At 36.6% G+C, this 18,136-nt stretch overlaps 1 protein-coding gene across 2 annotated transcripts in view; it reads right to left on the bottom strand.

Annotated features, from left to right (window-relative positions):
- Positions 1 to 18,136, bottom strand: part of PTPRK (protein tyrosine phosphatase receptor type K) — a 564,516-nt gene that overhangs the window by 209,520 nt on the left and 336,860 nt on the right. For both annotated transcript variants that reach the window (XM_024759084.1, XM_024759085.1), the window contains exon 7: positions 7,032 to 7,325. In XM_024759084.1, the coding sequence (XP_024614852.1) occupies positions 7,032 to 7,325 (294 nt within the window). The remainder of the gene's footprint in view (positions 1 to 7,031; positions 7,326 to 18,136) is intronic.

Below are 18,136 nucleotides of genomic sequence, written 5' to 3'. Positions count from 1 at the left end.
TAATGAAAGGAACTTTGATTATTAGAAATGACAATATTTCCAGGAATTTACAGATATCCTATTTCTGATCTACAGTAAGAGAGACATGCTATAGTGAAGATAACAGACAGCATATTTTGATTATAAGCATGATTTCATGGTTTTTCCGCTCCCACTCTTTCCTTAGTTCTAACTCCTCTTCCACAGAGAGATGACCTTTCTAAAAGCAAATCCAGTAGTGTCAATCTGCTTCTTAAAAACAACAGGATAGCAGCCTGGGCTACATTAGCCCTGGCCACAGCCCACCTGCAGCTTCTGTTCTACCACAGCCCAGAGTCAGCCAATGCTCCATCTATTTTCATAATCCAAAAAACATCAGCAATGTTAACAACTGGGATGAGCATATGGTTCCCTCTGTTTTTTATTGTTTCCTGTTCTTTCTGCCTTAAAAACTCATAGTCAATTTTTAAGATCCAGTTTAAAAGCCATCTCTTCCTGGTGACAGCTTCTCGGAAACACTTTCTTGAAAAACAGGAAGAGTTTCACTGCTCTCACTTTGCATTTTACTCTTTGTTTATAGGGCTGTCCCTCGTGACTACTAGGAACTTAAGTGCAAGGCACTGCTTGTATAACTTTGAAGACCTAGTACTTAACCCAGTGCTGTTAACAAACGACAAAGCCAATAAAATTTCTCTGAATAGATAAATGTCTTTCAGACTGAAATATTCCCTACAGAATCTGAAAAACAAAATCAGGTTTTACTCACTAAAAAAGAAAAAAAATCTATAAGAGGGTTTTACTGTTTTAGATTTTTAAGAAAATTGAAGAACTGTTGTTTTCCATTACTTTTCTTATGGCTTTTTAGATTTAGTTTTTTTTTACTTCAATAATAATAGCATTGCCTTTAAAATTTTTTGCTCAAAAACAATAAAGAAGCCATGTAAAAATCATACTGATAAATTTCAAAAAAATTTTAAAACAAGCACTGATATAAGCCTTCAACTGAAATCAAACCATACGGCAACCTTACACTGTTAAACCATACCAATTCTTACAGAGCTGTTTATTTTGTTTTTTGTTTAACTGCAAGGCTGAGTTTCAATGATAAATAGTCTTTGTGATTGATAACTATCTTAGACCACAATAAAAATCAATATATGGTTCCACTTTGCTGATGATACTATAGCTAAAAGGCCAAAATTTAATTCCTTACTCTGTGGCTTCTGGTGTATGCCTGAGTATTGTTTTGTTTTGTTTCCTTCCATTTTGGACTTAGGAGAGAAAAAAATGCAGTTTTAGTAAATGTTTACGTTTAAAATAAGACACTCTCTTTTTCACTGCTTCATAGATCTACATTTTTCAATGAGAATTGCCAAGAGCACTGAACTTCAATATAAGAGTAGAGAGTAGCTTTCCCAACTGTGTAAATATACTACGTTCTGGACACCCTGAACTCTTGACTTTCCCTATGAAGGAGATGCTGTTAAAATGTCAGTTAATCATAAAGCAGTGCCACAATGGGTTACCCAGAAGCAGAAGGCAATTTAAAAGAGCAATTTTAACATGCAATTGCCAAAGCAAGCAATGCAGACAATTTCTGATGATGGCATATTTTATTTCCATTTAATAAGAGAAAGAGAAAACTGTATTTTCTTAGCTTCTGTACCAGATGGTATACCCAGAGGAAATAGACACACTGAAAAAACAAGTATGCTTTCTTTGACTGTTCAGTGGAGTTTTTGAATTACTTCCCATTTAAGACAATGTCACATTTGTACCTTTTTAAAAATGTATAAAATGCCTGAAAAAGCATTATGTGAACAATAACATGGGTCAGGCTGTAAGCTAACAACGAAGTAATCATACCCCTCAGGCACATAGAGAAGCATGAGGCAAGTGTAGGTGGCTACAGGCACCAGAGGCTGTAATTACCACCTCTCCTAACTTGAGTAACCCTGAAGCAGTTAATTGCACTTACCAAATGATTTTAATGTACTTCAGAAAGAAAACAAAGACACAGCTTTGGCAACTAGGTAGGACATTTTCAGAAAAGAATAGTGTAAAACATTTTTTACACTTCTTTAACTGTTTAAAATATTTAAGAGTGTATACTTGAGTGTCAACACACTAATCAATTGTGCTTTTAATAAAATTGAAGTTGCAAACATTAAGCTATGTTTTCTCAAGGAATAATTCAGCCATGAAGATTCAATTTTTTAAAATGTACATCCCTCCCAGACATCATACTTTCATTTACTCAGGCTACACTCTTCTTCTGAAAGGGGGTGGGGGTGGGGGGGAAAGATTGCCTGTAGTAGGAGAAAGAGGGAAAAAAATTCAGGCTTTTCAAGTTCCAGAAAATGGGTGTGAGCCCCAGTTGCCCAGTTGGCTGAGGTTAGCCAAATCATTGTTTTTATTTTGTTTTTCTTGAATCTTAGATTCACCAGCTACAAAATTGGGATAATAATATCCAAATAATTATAAAGCAGTACCAATCAATACTGAATTATGAAAATCTACACTTGCATTTAAAATACAAAATATACTCATTAATAAATACAACCATTTCATTAATTTGCTGTAAAATTATTTATTGACAGATCTCTGCCAAGAATGAAAAAGTTTACTATTGCCAGAAGTAAAATTTCAAAGGCTTAACTACATTAAAATGGAGTTTTAAAGACACTAAATAGTAACTAATTTACTCTTTGATAGGTCCCTAGTAGTCAAAAATTGTTCCTCTGTGATACACCAAAATAAAATAAGAATTTCTGAGAGACTGAAAGTAATCATCATCCTTTTGTTACTTATAAGAAATTCACGTGAAATTGATATCAGACACATATATATAGCTAAAAAAAATTTATACTTATCTTCAAAGGCTTCTTGGTGGTCTAACATGTAGAATGCATTAAAATAGCTATTTCAAAACAATAAATATTTACTCAACCAGATGATATTAATGGTAAAACACTACCCTACACCAAGACATTCTCCTAATATTTGTTAAAATGGAATGGTTTATAGAACCAGTATTCAGAGTTTGCACAATTTAATAGAATTAGATGGGAACTTCTCCAAAAGTTATGTTTGGTGTCTTAAAGGGATCATTTCCCTAGACTATGAAGAATTTTTGTACTAAATATCAGATAATATCATAGCGTAAGTTGTGTTCTATTTTGTTGTTATAAAACACCAGGCTGAGTCTAGTGATGATGCTGGTGTTGGTAGGGTTTGAGGGATCTTAAACCTGGGGAAAGGAACCTTGAAGAGAAGTGGATGGACATCATAAATTTAACTTTTACTGACTCCGTATTTAGACATGCAATGTTTATCAATTATATCCAACTTCTGCTTTTCAGGATTATTTAAAAATTAATAGAATATATAATTGCATAAGCTTTCCCTCTTTTTCTAATAATAGAGCAAGATTAGTAGACGTTCCTATAAAACAGTAACCAGTTTCTCTACAATCTACAATGTACCTGGAAATCTAGTTTATAAGCACTTTTTTTTTCACCATAAAACCTGCATCAAACACACCTTATGAGGACATAAATAAATTAATAAAGATATGTGACAAAGACTCCCCACATGTGAAAGATAGTTTTAAAAAAAACTTTTTACATTTGCAAGTAAAACTACAGATGAGTGAGCTTGATACCATTTTATGCCACAGAAACCACAACTTAAATGTTTCTCAAATAACATATCAGAAAAAAAAGACCAATATTATTTCAAAATTTCGACATTTATAAATTTGAAAGCAGCTATGAGTGTAAGTTATTTTTACTCTATCCCCTCCCATACAGATAAGGTTATTCTCAAAGTAAAATATCTCAAACACTTTACAGTCCTATTTTTACTTACTGCAGCTCAATATGCATTCTGAACATAAGTATTCAATAGGGATAAATCAATGCTCATCAACATGTTCTTTTCATCCACTTAATACAGCATAACTAGCCTTAAAACACAATTTCATTATCCATTCACCTGTCGATGGACATTTAGGTTGATCCCATGTCCTGGCAATTGTAAACAGTGCTGCAATGAACGTTGGGGTGCATGTGTCTTTTTAAATTATGGTTTTCTCAGGGTATATGCCCAGTAGTGGGAATGCTGGGTCATAAGGTAGTTCTATTGTTAGTTTTTAAAGGGACCTCCATACTGTTCTCCATAGTGGCGGTATCAATATACATTCCCACCAACAGTGCAGGAGGGTTCCCTTTTCTCCACACCCTCTCCAGCATTTACTGTTTGTAGATTTTTTGATGATGGCAATTCTGACTGGTGTGAGGTGATATCTCATTGTGGTTTTGATCTGCATTTCTCTAATGATTAGTGATGTTGAGCACCCTTTCATGTGTTCGTTGGCAATCTGTATGTCTTCTTTGAAGAAATGTCTATTTAGGACTTCTGCCCATTTTTGGATTGGGTTGTTTGTTTTTTTTATATTGAGCTGCATGAGCTGCTTGTATATTTTGGAGATTAATCTTTTGTCAGTTGCTTCGTTTGCAAATATTTTCTCCCATTCTGAGGGTTGCCTTTTCGTCTAGTTTATGGTTTCCATTGCTGTGCAAAAACTTTTAAGTTTCATTAGGTCCCATTTGTTTATTTTGTATTTTATTTCCATTTCTCTAGGAGGTGGGTCAAGAAAGATCTTGCTATGGATAAAGAAGATGTGGCACATATATACAATGGAACACTACTCAGCCATAAAAACGAACAAAATTGAGTTATTCATACAGTGAAGTAAGTCAGAAATAGAAAAAGAAACGCCATATGTTAATGTACATATATGGAATCTAAAAAAACAGTACTGATAAACCTAGTGGCAGGGCAGGAATAAAGACGCAGAGTAGAGAACAGACTTGAGGACACAGGAAGGAAGGGGAAACTGGGATGAAGTCAGAGAGTAGCAATGACATACATACACTACCAAATGTAAAATGGATGGCTAGTGGGAAGCTGTTCCACAGCACAGGGAGATCAGCTGGATGCTTTGTGATGACCTAGAGGGGTGGGATAGGGAGGATGGGAGGGAGGCTCCAGAGGGAGGGGATATGGGGATATATGTATACTTATACCTGATTCACTTTGTTATAAAGCAGAAACTAACACGACATTGTAAAGCAATTATACTCCAATAAAGATATATTAAAAAAACCCCACAGTTTCATTTATTTGCCATCTCCATTGGCCTTCACACCAATGGCCGATTTCAAATAATTCCTAAGTTAAACAATTACATTTTATTAACAACACATTGTGTGGTACTGTAAATTTTTAAGGATCTATTTTGATGAAATAAAAAAATAAGAAGGCAGATGAGATATTTAAAAGAAAGAAGTTAGGGCACAAAAAGTCACAAGGAAGATCTCTGGAATAGTAAATCAACACTTATTATTTTAATTTGTATATACCTTATAAGGATTAAATGTAGGCAGAAAAAGGTAATTTTATCAGAAAATATGTGTAGGCAATATCTTCAGTAAAATGGACATCACTATTCATCTTCTTATGTTAGCACTGGATATTAATTTTGGAAGAGTGAGCTACTTCTCAGTTTCCATATTGTCTTCTTTTTAAATTATTTCTCTGACTAGTTGAGGGTGTAGAGTTAAATTGTTTTTCCCCTCAGGAAGTTCATCTACTACAATAAGAATAATTTGTCACATTACCTAGAATGAAAAGACATAGCTGTACAACAAATTTGAAAAGCAATTTGTGTGATTTAGGCTGAGCCATGGAGACTTACCCAGTGTTTTTGAGGTTAAGCTATTTTTCAACCACAGGATAAATGTATGACACCAATCAGCAAATTACTAGACTCTATTGTCTACATCTGAGACTAATGATGGAGCCGTTAAGCTTCCTATTGGTGAGCATTTTTCAATATTAATATATGAAATATATTGATATTTACAATTAATATATAAATATTAACATATAAAAATTGAACCAGAATAAAAAATATTTAGGGATGACAGTACATTAGGTAATTGCATGGATTTTGCTTTGATCTTAGATCAGTACTCTTGGTGGGTAGCCTCAGAATACTGTAACTGCTAAACAGATGTTAAAGAAACAAAAGACATTTTACAGGCATTTACATTTTCATAGATCCCCATGGTCTTAGTTTTCAATTTTCAGAACCTAAATCTATAAATGTTCAAGACGCATAGACCCAGGTACTAACTTTGCAGGTGTTTCAACATAATGCTTGATGGATAAAAAAATGTTTCTTTCAACTGACCTAAAAAATTAAACTATTTTCAAAAATAAAATAAACAGTGCACTAAAAGTATACTCTAATAACTTAGACAAACTTTTCAGTGGCTTTTAATAAATAGCTAGCATTTTCTCTCATTATAACAATTGTACAATAAGGAACTAGGATGTATGCTTTTATATTACTTTTTATTTCACTTTTTATTCTTTCTTTGTGTTTTCTCCATGTGCTATTATTTTCACCACTCTGTTTCAGACATTAGGAGGGCAATACAAGGCTTAAAAACATATGGAAAGCCTCTGTACTTTACAGCTGGGTGCCAAGCTGTTGCATTCATCCTCGACAACAGGATTTTCTGAATAGGAGGGTTATCTTACTGAGGATTGGCTCAGAGTAACTTTTCTTATGTGTATTATCAGATACGGCCTCTGCACTGACCATAACAAAATTATCGAGGAAGACAATCTCCACATAGTAGAAAGGTATTCAACGTTTGCTTGAACTGCAAAGGTTTTCTCTCTATATAATACATTCACCTGCATCAATCAGAGATTTTGGACTAAATATAAGCAAGCCAAGCAAAATTACCATGCAAGAAAAGACTGTGGATTCATAATACTACTGAAAAATAAAAGATAAACATTCACACTGCCCTTAAATCAGTCAAATTTATGACATACTTAAGGCTACAACTGGAACTCTTAGAATAGTGTGACTAGTCATGTACCAAATAATTAGTACTTTTAATATTGTATGAATATTGTATGTCTTATGCTAGATTCCTTCACTGGCAGAGTGGCCGGCTCTTCAGTCTTACCTGCACATTTGGTTCTGGTGATTAGTGGAGGTCCTGGAAGCCCCGTCCCGCCTTCACCAGGTCTTGTAAGTAGAACACGGATCTCATATTCAGTATCCGGATCCAAATGCCATAATTTATAAGTTGGAGCATTGACTGCATGGGTTTCTGTCCAGGATCCTGATGTCATTCTGTACTCTACTTCTTTCAGAATGATGGGACCATCACCAATGATGGAGTTGGCATTTAGCTGAATCAGCAAATATGTAGGCCCAACACCAAGCAGCTGGGGAGGAGCAATGGGTCTTGGTGGTTCTAGGAGAGACAAATGTGCAATCTCATTACTTAAAAATCCAAACGACTATAGTACATAGGTATAGTAATATCTCTTGAAGTCTAAAGGCTTAAGGAATAATTTATTTAGGAGTTCATAATAAATGCTTAAAATTGGGAATGAGTGGTCTGGAAACTGTACTTTTAAAGAGCAAATACTTTCACAGATGGAATATGACCCTTTTACCACAAGTTTTCTTTTATTAAAAACATACCTCTCCGGGAGATAAATTTGTAAAGACACGGTTACCAAGGGAAATAAAAAGAAAATATTTACAGATGGATAGCTCTGATTAGCAACTAAACACAGTACAGTTGATCTTTGACATTTTTGGCGTACTAAGACCTTTACAAATCTCAAAATTAATGAATACTGTTATAACTCATTTCGTTCATGAAATATGGCCAAGTATTGTTTGTGCTGGTTTTGTTTTTTTTTTCTTTTTATTTCTGAAGACTTCCTGCAGATGAAATGAAAAGACGGCATAGCAAAGCTGAACTCAGGGGCTGATGCCCGGTGCTGACTTGTTTCCATACATCCACCTCTCAGTGTAGGAAACTGAAATTTACACGGGGGAAAATCACAAATCATTGTATATCACTGGCCTTTGTGAGTAGCATGTGATAAGGCAATGCATCAGGTATTAAACTCAAATGTCAAAGGTACACTGTAATTTAATTTTGAATAGCTTACATAATTTGCTTGAAAGAAACTTTGGGAAACATTATACCAATGTTTGAACTTATGGAAATGATGAATAATGAATTAGAGCATTTTTTCCTTTAACAACAATGAAGTGAAATTTGATACTGAATTTTATGGACCCCATAGCTCTAGCTCTGTCCATATGGTCTCTAATTAGTACATTGCTATCAGGTGGGATCTTCTTTGAATCTCTGGAAGAACATTTATTGGCAAGGCCAAAAGACTTTAAAGGAAAGTGTTAATCTATAAAAAGTGATAACTGCCCCTTTGGCCTCTCCCGTTGCGGAGCACAGGCTCCGGACGCACAGGCTCAGTGGCCATGGGTCACGGGCCCAGCCTCTCCGGCATGTGGGATCTTCCCGGATGGGGGCACGAACCCATGTCCCCTGCATCGGCAGGCGGACTGTCAACCACTGCGCCACCAGGGAAGCCCCCCTAAATTCTTTTGAAGGTATTTTTAAAATGAGTTAAAGCAAATTATATGAAGAAAAACTATTAAATGGGAGGAGCTTCAAGATGGCGGAAGAGTAAGACGCGGAGATCACCTTCCTCCCCACAAATACATCAGAAATACATCTACATGTACAACAACTCCTACAGAACACCTACTGAACGCTGGCAGAAGACCTCAGACTTCCCAAAAGGCAAGAAACTCCCCACATACCTGGGTAGGGTAAAAGAAAAAAGAATAAACAGAGACAAAAGAATAGGGACGGGACCTGCACCAGTGGGATGGAGCTGCGAAGGAGGAAAGGTTTCCACACACTAGGAAGCCCCTTCGTGGGCAGAGACTGCGGGTGGTGGAGGGGGGAAGCTTCGGAGCCGCGGAGGAAAGCACAGCAACAGGGGTGCGGAGGGAAAAGCAGAGAGATTCCCGCACAGAGGATCACGGCCGACCGGCACTCACCAGCCCGAGAGCCTTGTCTGCTCACCCGCCGGGGCGGGCGGGGGTTGGGAGCTGAGGCTCGGGCTTCGGAGCTTAGATCCCAGGAGAGGACTGGGGTTGGTTGTGTGAACCCAGCCTGCAGAGGGGGTTAGTGCGCCATGGCTAGCCAGGAGGGAGTCCGGGAAAATGTCTGGACCTGCCGAAGAGGCAAGACTTATTCTTGCCTCTTTGTTTCCTGGTGCGCAAGGAGAGGGGATTCAGAGTGCCGCTTAAAGGAGCTCCAGAGATGGGCGCGAGCCGCGGCTATCAGCACGGATCCCAGAGATGGGCATGAGACGCGAAGGCTGCTGCCGCCGCCACCAAGAAGCCTGTGTGCGAGCAAAGGTCACTCCCCACACCTCCCCTCCGGGAGCCTGTGCAGCCCGCCACTGCCAGGGTCCCACGATCCAGGGAAAACTTCCCCAGGAGAACACACAGCGCACCTCAGGCTGGTGCAACGTCACGCCAGCCTCTGCCACCAAAGGCTCGCCCCGCACGCCGTACCCCTCCCTACCCCCAGCCTGAGTGAGCCAGAGCCCCCGAATCAGCTACTCCTTTAACCCTGTCCTGTCTGAGAGAAGAACACATGCCCTCAGGCGACCTACATGCAGAGGTGGGTCCAAATCCAAAGCTGAACCCCGGGAATTATGCGAACAAAGAAGAGAAAGGGAAATCTCTCCCAGCAGCCTCAGGAGCAGCGGATTAAATCTCCACAATCAACTTGATGTACCCTGCATCTGTGGAATACCTGAATAGACAACGAATAATCCCAAATTGAGAAGGTGAACTTTGGGAGCAATGATATATATATATATATTTCCCCTTTTCTCTTTCTGTGAATGTGCATGTGTATGCTTCTGTGAGTGATTTTGTCTGTATAGCTATGCTTTTACCATTTGTCCTAGGGTTCTGCCTGTCCGTTTTTGTTTTTGTTCTTAGTATACTTTTTAGCGCCAGTTATCATTGGTGGATTTGCTTTTTAGTTTGTTGCTCTCTTCTTTCTTTTTCTTTTTTACTTTAAAAAGATTTTTTAATAATTATTTTTTATTTTAATAACTTTATTTGATTTAATTATATCTTCTCCTTTCTTTCTTTTTTTTCTCGCTTTTATTCTGAGCCATGTGGATGACAAGCTCTTGGTGCTCCAGCCAGGCGTCAAGCCTCTGCCTCTGAGATGGGAGAGCCAAGTTCAGGACAATGGTCCACAAGACACCTCCCAGCTCCACGTAATATCAAACGGCGAAAATCTCCCAGAGATCTACATCTCAACGCCAAGACCCAGCTCGACTCAATGACCAGCAAGCTACACTGCTGGACACACTATGCAAAACAACTAGTAAGACAGGAAAACAACTCCACCCATTAGCAGAGAGGCTGCCTAAAATCATAAGGCCACAGTCACCCCAAAACACACCACCAGGTGTGGAACTGCCCACCCGAAAGACAAGATCCAGCCTCATCCACCAGAACACAGGCACTAGTCCCCTCCACCAGGAAGCCTACACAACCCACTGAAACAACCTTAGCCACTGGGGGCAGACACCAAAAACAAGGGGAACTACGAACCTACAGCCTGCGACAAGAAAACCCCAAACACAGTAACTTAAGCAAAATGAGAAGACAGAGAATCACACAACAGATGAAGGAGCAGGGCAAAAACCCAACAGACCTAACAAATGAAGAGGAAACAGGCAGTCTACCTGAAAAAGAATTCAGAATAATGGTAGTAAAGATGATCCAAAATCTTGGAAATAAAATGGAGAAAATACAAGAAACGTTTAACAAGGACCTAGAAGAACTAAAGAGCAAACAAACAGTGATGAACAGCACAACAAATGATATTAAAAATTCTCTAGAAGGTATCAATAGCAGAATAACTGAGGCAGAAGAACGGATAAGTGATCTGGAAGGCAAAATAGTGGAAATCACTACTGCAGAGCAGAATAAAGAAAAAACAATGAAAAGAATTGAGGTCATTCTCAGAGACCTCTGGGACAAGGTTAAACACACCAACATTCGAATTATATGGGTCCCAGAAGAAGAAGAGAAAAAGAAAGGGACTGAGAAAATATTTGAAGAGATTATAGTTGAAAACTTCCCTAATATGGGAAAGGAAACAGTTAGTCAAGTCCAGGAAGCACAGACTCACATACAGGACAAATCCAAGGAGAAACATGCCAAGACACATAGTAATCAAACTATCAAAAATTAAATACAAAGAGAAAATATTAAAAGCAGCAAGGGAAAAACAACAAATAACATACAAGGGAATCCCCATAAGGTTAACAGCTGATCTTTCAGCAGAAACTCTACAAGCCAGAAGGGAGTGGCAGGACATATTTAAAGTGATAAAAGGGAATAACCTACAACCATGATTACTCTACCCAGTGAGGATACCATTCAGATTTGATGGAGAAATTAAAAGCGTTACAGAAAAGCAAAAGCTAAGAGAATTCAGCACCACCAAAACAGCTTTACAGCAAATGCTAGAGGAACTTCTCTAGGCAGGTAAAACAAGAGAAGGAAAATACCTACAATAACAAACCCAAAACAATTAACAAAATGGGAATACGAACATACATATCGATAATTGCCTTAAATGTAAAAGGATTAAATGCTCCAACCAAAAGACATAGACTGGCTGAATGGACAGAAAAACAAGACCCGTATATATGCTATCTACCCACTTCAGATCTAGGGACACATGCAGACTGAAAGTGAGGGGATGGAAAAAGATATTCCATGCAAGTGGAAACCAAAAGAAAGCTGGAGGAGCAATTCTCATATCAGACAAAATAGAGTTTAAATAAAGACTTACAAGGGACAAAGAAGGACACTGCATAATGATCAAGGGATCAATCCAAGAAGAAGATATAACAATTGTAAATATTTATGCACCCAACGTAGGAGCACTTCTATACATAAGGCAAATGCTAACAGCCATAAAAGGGGAAATCGACAGTAATACAATCATAGTAGGGGGCTTTAACACCCCATTTTCACCAATGGACAGCTCATCCAAAACGAAAATAAATAAGGAAACACAAGCTTTGAATGATACATTAAACAAGATGGACTTAATTGATATTTATAGGACATTCCATCCAAAAACAACAGAATACACTTTCTTCTAAAGTGCTCATGGAACATTCTCCATGATAGATCATATCTTGGGTCACAAATCAAGCCTTGGGAAATTTAAGAAACTTGAAATCGTATCAAGTTTCTTTTCCAACCACAACGGTATGGGGCTAGATATCAATTATAGGAAAAAAATCTGTAAAAAATACAAACACATGTAGGATAAACAATACACCACTTAATAACCAAGAGATCACTGAAGAAATCAAAGAGGATATCACAAAATACCTAGTTCTTCAATATACACATATCAATGCAATACACCATATTAACAAACTGAAGGATAAAAACCATATGATCATCTCAATAGATGCAGAGAAAGCTTTTGACAAAATTCAACACCCATTTATGATAGAAACCCTCCAGAAAGTAGGCATAGAGGGAACTTACCTCAACATAATAAAGGCCATATATGACAAACGCACAGCTAACATCGTCCTCAATGGTGAAAAACTGAAACTATTTCCACTAAGATCAGGAACAAGACACGGTTGCCCACTTTCACTACTATTATTCAACATAGTTTTGGAAGTATCAGCAACAGCAATCAGAAGAGAAAAAAATAAAAGGAAACCAAATCAGAAAGAAGAGGTAAAGCTGTCACTGTCTGCAGATGACATGATACTATATGTAGAGAATCCTAAAAATGCTACCAGAAAATTACTAGAGATAATCAATGAATTTGGTAAAGTAGTAGGATACAAAATTAATGCACAGAAATCTCTTGCATTCCTATACATTAATGACGAAAAATTTGAAAGTGAAATTAAAAAAAACACTCCCATTTACCACTGCAACAAGAAGAATAAAGTATCTAGGAATAAACCTATCTAAGGAGACAAAAGACCTGTATGCAGAAAATTAAGACACTGATGAAAGAAATTAAAGATGATACAAACAGATGGAGAGATATACCATGTTCTTGGACTGGAATAATCAACATTGTGAAAATGACTCTACTACCCAAAGAAATCTACAGATTCAATGCAATCCCTATCAAACTACCACTGGCATTTTTTACAGAACTACAACAAAAAATTTCACAATTTGTATGGAAACACAAAAGACCCCCAATAGCCAATGCAATCTTGAGAAACAAAAACAGAGCTGGAAGAATCAGGTTCCCGGACTTCAGATTATACTACAAAGCTACAGTCATCAAGACAGTATGTTACTAGCACAAAAACAGAAATATAGATCAATGGAACAGGATAGAAAGCCCAGAGATAAACCCACACACATGTTGTCACCTTATCTTTGATAAAGGAGGCAAGAATATACAGTGGAGAAAAGACAGCCTCTTCAATAAGTGGTGCTGGGAAAACTGGACAGCTACATGTAAAAGAATGAAATTAGAACACTCCCTAACACCATACACGAAAATAAACTCAAAATGGATTAAAGACCTAAATGTATGGCCAGACACTATCAAACTCTTAGAGGAAAACAGGCAGAACAGTCTATGATATAAATCACAGCAAGATCCTTTTTGACCCATCTCCTAGAGAAATGGAAACAAAAATAAACAAACGGTACCTAATGAAACTTAAAAGCTTTTGCACAGCAAAGGAAACCGTAAACAAGACGAAAACACAATCCTCAGAATGGGAGAAAATATTTGCAAATGAAGAAACTGACAAAGGATTAATCTCCAAAATTTACAAGTAGCTCATGCAGCTCAATATCAAAAAAACAAAGGACTGAATCCAAAAATGGTCAGAAGACCTAAATAGACATTTTTCCACAGAAGATATACAGATTGCCAACAAACACATGAAAGAATGCTCAACATCATTAATCATTAGAGAAATGCAAATCAAAACTACAATGAGATATCATCTCACACCAGTCAGAATGGCCATCATCAAAAAATCTAGAAACAATAAATGCTGGAGAGGGTGTGGAGAAAAGGGAACACTTGCACTGTTGGTGGGAATGTATATTGATACAGCCACTATGGAGAACAGTATGGAGGTTCCTTAAAAAACTAAAAATAGAACTACCATATGACCCAGCAATCCCACTACTGGGCATATACCCTGAGAAACCATAATTCAAAAAGAGTCATGTACCACAATGTTCATTGCAGCTCTATTTACAACAGGCAGGACATGGAAGCAACCTAAGTGTCCATCAATAGATGAATGGATAAGAAGATGTGGCACATATATACAATGGAATATTACTCAGTCATAAAAAGAAACGAAATTGAGTTATTTTTAGTGAGGTGGATGGACCTAGAGCCTGTCTTACAGAGTGAAGTAAATCAGAAAGAGAAAAAAAAATACCGTATGCTAACACATATATATGGAATCTAAAAAAAAAACAAAAATGGTCACAAAGAACCTAGGGGAAAGACGGGAATAAAGACGCAGACCTACTAGATAATGGACTTGAGGATACGAGGAGCAGGAAGGGTAAGCTGGGACAAAGTGAGAGAGTGGCATGGACATATATAGACTACCAAACGTTAAATAGATAGCTAGTGGGAAGCAGCCGCATAGCACAGGGAGATTAGCTCGGTGCTTTGTGACCACCTAGAGGGGTGGGATATAGAGGGTGGGAGGGAGGGAGATGCAAGATGGAAGAGATTTGGGAACATATGTATAACTGATTCACTTTTTTATAAAGCAGAAACTAACAGACCATTGTAAAGCAATTACACTCTAATAAAGATGTTTTTTAAAAAAGTATAAAAAAAGTAAGTGAAATCTGGAAAAAAAAATGAGCAAGAGTTTGACACTTCAGAGAAGAGCGTACCAAAATGGCCAATAAAAATATGAAAGGATGCTCTATATCTGGTAAAAAATAAATAAATAAACTATTAAATGCAGCCACACAATGCTTCTCTTGGTGTCCTCCCCTCCATTGCAGGTAGGGGTGGATTGGAGAAGATGCAGATAGACAGAAGCTAAGAAAAAACAGTCAATATTTTTGAAACTGGATTTTCTATCTTAATGGCAATGAATGCTTAGAATATGACAGTGCAAAAAACTCATAGACAGGTTCTACCTTCTGCTACAGGTTTCCAGCTATAGCCCGGGATTTGCTTTTAAACTCCAAAGTATAGTTTCCACCTTATGAACCCCTGCATTACAAACATCCTTAACATAAGGAATAAGACACCTGGCCTAAATCTCTACAAAGGTTAAAGTAATTTTCAAGAAGCTTCCTCCAAAATTCACATGACAAATATTTACTGAGTAGCTACTAATTGCTAAGCTATCCCACACATTGGTTATTCATGTAATATGGCAAGGGAGACATAATAACAATAAATCGACAAATTCATTATTTTAAATTGAGAGTTATGTAGAAAACAGATACTGAGATAAAGAATAATAGATGGTGGGGGGAGAAGTATCTAGTGAGTAATATTAATTTTTTTCTCTCCAAAATCACTTGAAGAATATAAAGTTACTCCCATCAAAAAATCATGGCTCATTATGACAACAGCTTTCAAACAAGTTATCAGTAAAATTATATGAACTTGTGCTTCACTATTACTCCTGTTCAAAGTGGAAATAAAGCAGGACTTCCCTGGCAGTCCAGTGGTTACGTCTCCGTGCTTCCACTGCAGGGGGCACGGGTTCAATACCTGGTCTGGGAACTAAGATCCCGCATGCTGCGTAGCGCAGCCAAAGGGAAAAACTAATAAGCGAAAATAAAGCTAAGAGTAAAAAAGATAATTCACATGCTATTTAAACTGTTTACATTTAGAATTATTTCTATTTCTATGGAAAAGTAGTTCTTAACACCTGATTTATAAACTTTAAGTACAAAATCTCTACCTTATGGTTTAAAAATTGTTTCAACAATATATAGTCAAAATTGGGTAGAGGGTGAATTATTTCCAATTTCACAACTGACTTCAACTGAGAAGTTACAGAAGAAAATGTTTAAATAATACCAAAATAGTTTAGAATTTTCATTTATCAGCTAAAGAAAGATAAAGCTAGACAATTCATATCATGAAGTTTTACCAACTTGTCTAACAACTGTATTTCAAGTTCACAAAAGTTTTGGTAGACAAACAGAACATTGATATACTTTCTGAACCTTAAGCTAAAATGAAACTGAATAGAGAAATGAATGTAATAGAAAAAATGCAAATATCTTCCCAGACTATCTAAATGTTCCACATATTTTAAGAAGCAGTCTGTATTTTGCGAATAAACTGAGCTGCCTCATATGTGCAATGTTTGTTTTCATTCCAGATGACTAATCTAAGTAGGAAATGATGCTAAATTCACAGCTTACTGAGGTTCTAACCCAGAGCAGCAATGCCTCACTCACATTATAGCTGAACAATAACCTGAAGAGGTCTTATATTTAACATGACAGAACAATTTGTCAAATGAATTATAAATAACAAGCCTTGGTTATTAATCTATAAATTTATGGGTATTGTGAAACCTGACCTAATAAGTGTATATTGAATGTTAAATCTCACCCATCAAAACCCTGCACATCACTGTCATGGAAAATAGGGAGAAAACAAAAGAGGAGAGCAGAAGATGGAAGTGAGAGGAGGGGGAAAGCTACAACAAAACATATGATTAGAAACAAGTGAAAAAGTAAAGCATAACATTTCTTCTATCATTTCTATCTTTAAAGAAATGACATGTAAAAGAAAATGAAATTTAAGTTCAAGAGATCTAGTTTCAAAAAATGCATACACTAATACCTGAGTAAACTTGAATTTGTTATTTAACTTCTTAGCATTACAAGTTCCTCATTGGTAAATGAGGCATAATTTTAAGAATTTTAAAAGACTTTACATTTCTAAATATGTCAACAAGCCCTATATTTGATGCTATTTTGCTTTGTTTTGTTTCTGCCAGAGAGCATATAAATTTTAAAATGGAAAATTAATATTCAACACTAGTGTTTTGTGTACATGAATAACGGAGTTTGATGTAATCAGGTTCTTGGCCCAAAGAAGGGCAACAATTCACTCTGATCAGTTTTACATCTCACTTACAGTGGTCAAGCCAACAAAAGGAGCAGTCCAGTAATCAAAGCAGTAGCTCAGATTTGGAACTGTGGCAAAGTTCAGAGAGGCTTAAAAACATATACATTGACTAACAACATGATTATAAGTGAAACCTAGTATTAATGAGACTAATATACCAATACATATTAAAGTTTTATGGTGGAGGTAAAAAGTAGCCTCCTATTAGCATATGCATTTTGTATTTAGGCCCTTGAGAACAAGGAGGCTTATTTATAAAATCTCTCTTCATTTCAATAAATTATGCATGAATCTTAATCAGTTAGCAAATGAACAAGTAATTGTTCAGCAGCAATATTAATATTCTTCATAACTTAATACACTATCAGACCCAGAGGTGTGGTGTGAGTAAATCCCAAATGTACAGTAGGTAACAACTGAAGCATGCAATCCCCAAAATACAAGATAAACTTTGCCGCTGTTGCCAACTAACTTTCTATTAATGACTTATATTCATTATTCTAGAGCTAAACCTATTATAAAATTGCACTTATACATTCAAATTGCTTTATTTGTCTTTTTTATTTCAAATAATTTTTAAGTGTCTTGAAATCAAGGTAAGTCATTATGAAAGAGTATTCTCATCCAATTATTCCTATTACAATGCTATATTACAAACATATGTGTCACTTATCAACATTGAGTTAATTAATAAAATGCAAAATCAGACGTAGAAGCTATGAAGCTAAAAAAGTCACTCAACAAAGTAAATATCAAGTAAATGACACTTCTACATTTGTCTTTCCAAATAAATATATTAAACATCTCTCAATCCTATCTCCTTCCAAATTGTTTTATTTACTTGTCAAAGAAGCCTTGGCAAAAAAGTATCTCGAGATTAGCCTTCTCACTTTAGAAGCAGGCAATGACAATGCCTTTGTCTCCTAAGGCCGCTGTAACAAATTAACACAAATGTGGAGGTTTAAGGTAACAGATATTTATTCTTGCATGATTCCAGAGGCCAGGTGTTCCAAATCAGTATCACTAGATCGAAATAAAGGTGGTAC

Source organism: Neophocaena asiaeorientalis, unplaced genomic scaffold, assembly GCF_003031525.2.
Source record: "Neophocaena asiaeorientalis asiaeorientalis breed wild unplaced genomic scaffold, Neophocaena_asiaeorientalis_V1.1 scaffold5, whole genome shotgun sequence".
NCBI classification, from domain to species: Eukaryota; Metazoa; Chordata; class Mammalia; order Artiodactyla; family Phocoenidae; genus Neophocaena; species Neophocaena asiaeorientalis.
This window is presented reverse-complemented; position numbering and strand designations above follow the sequence as displayed.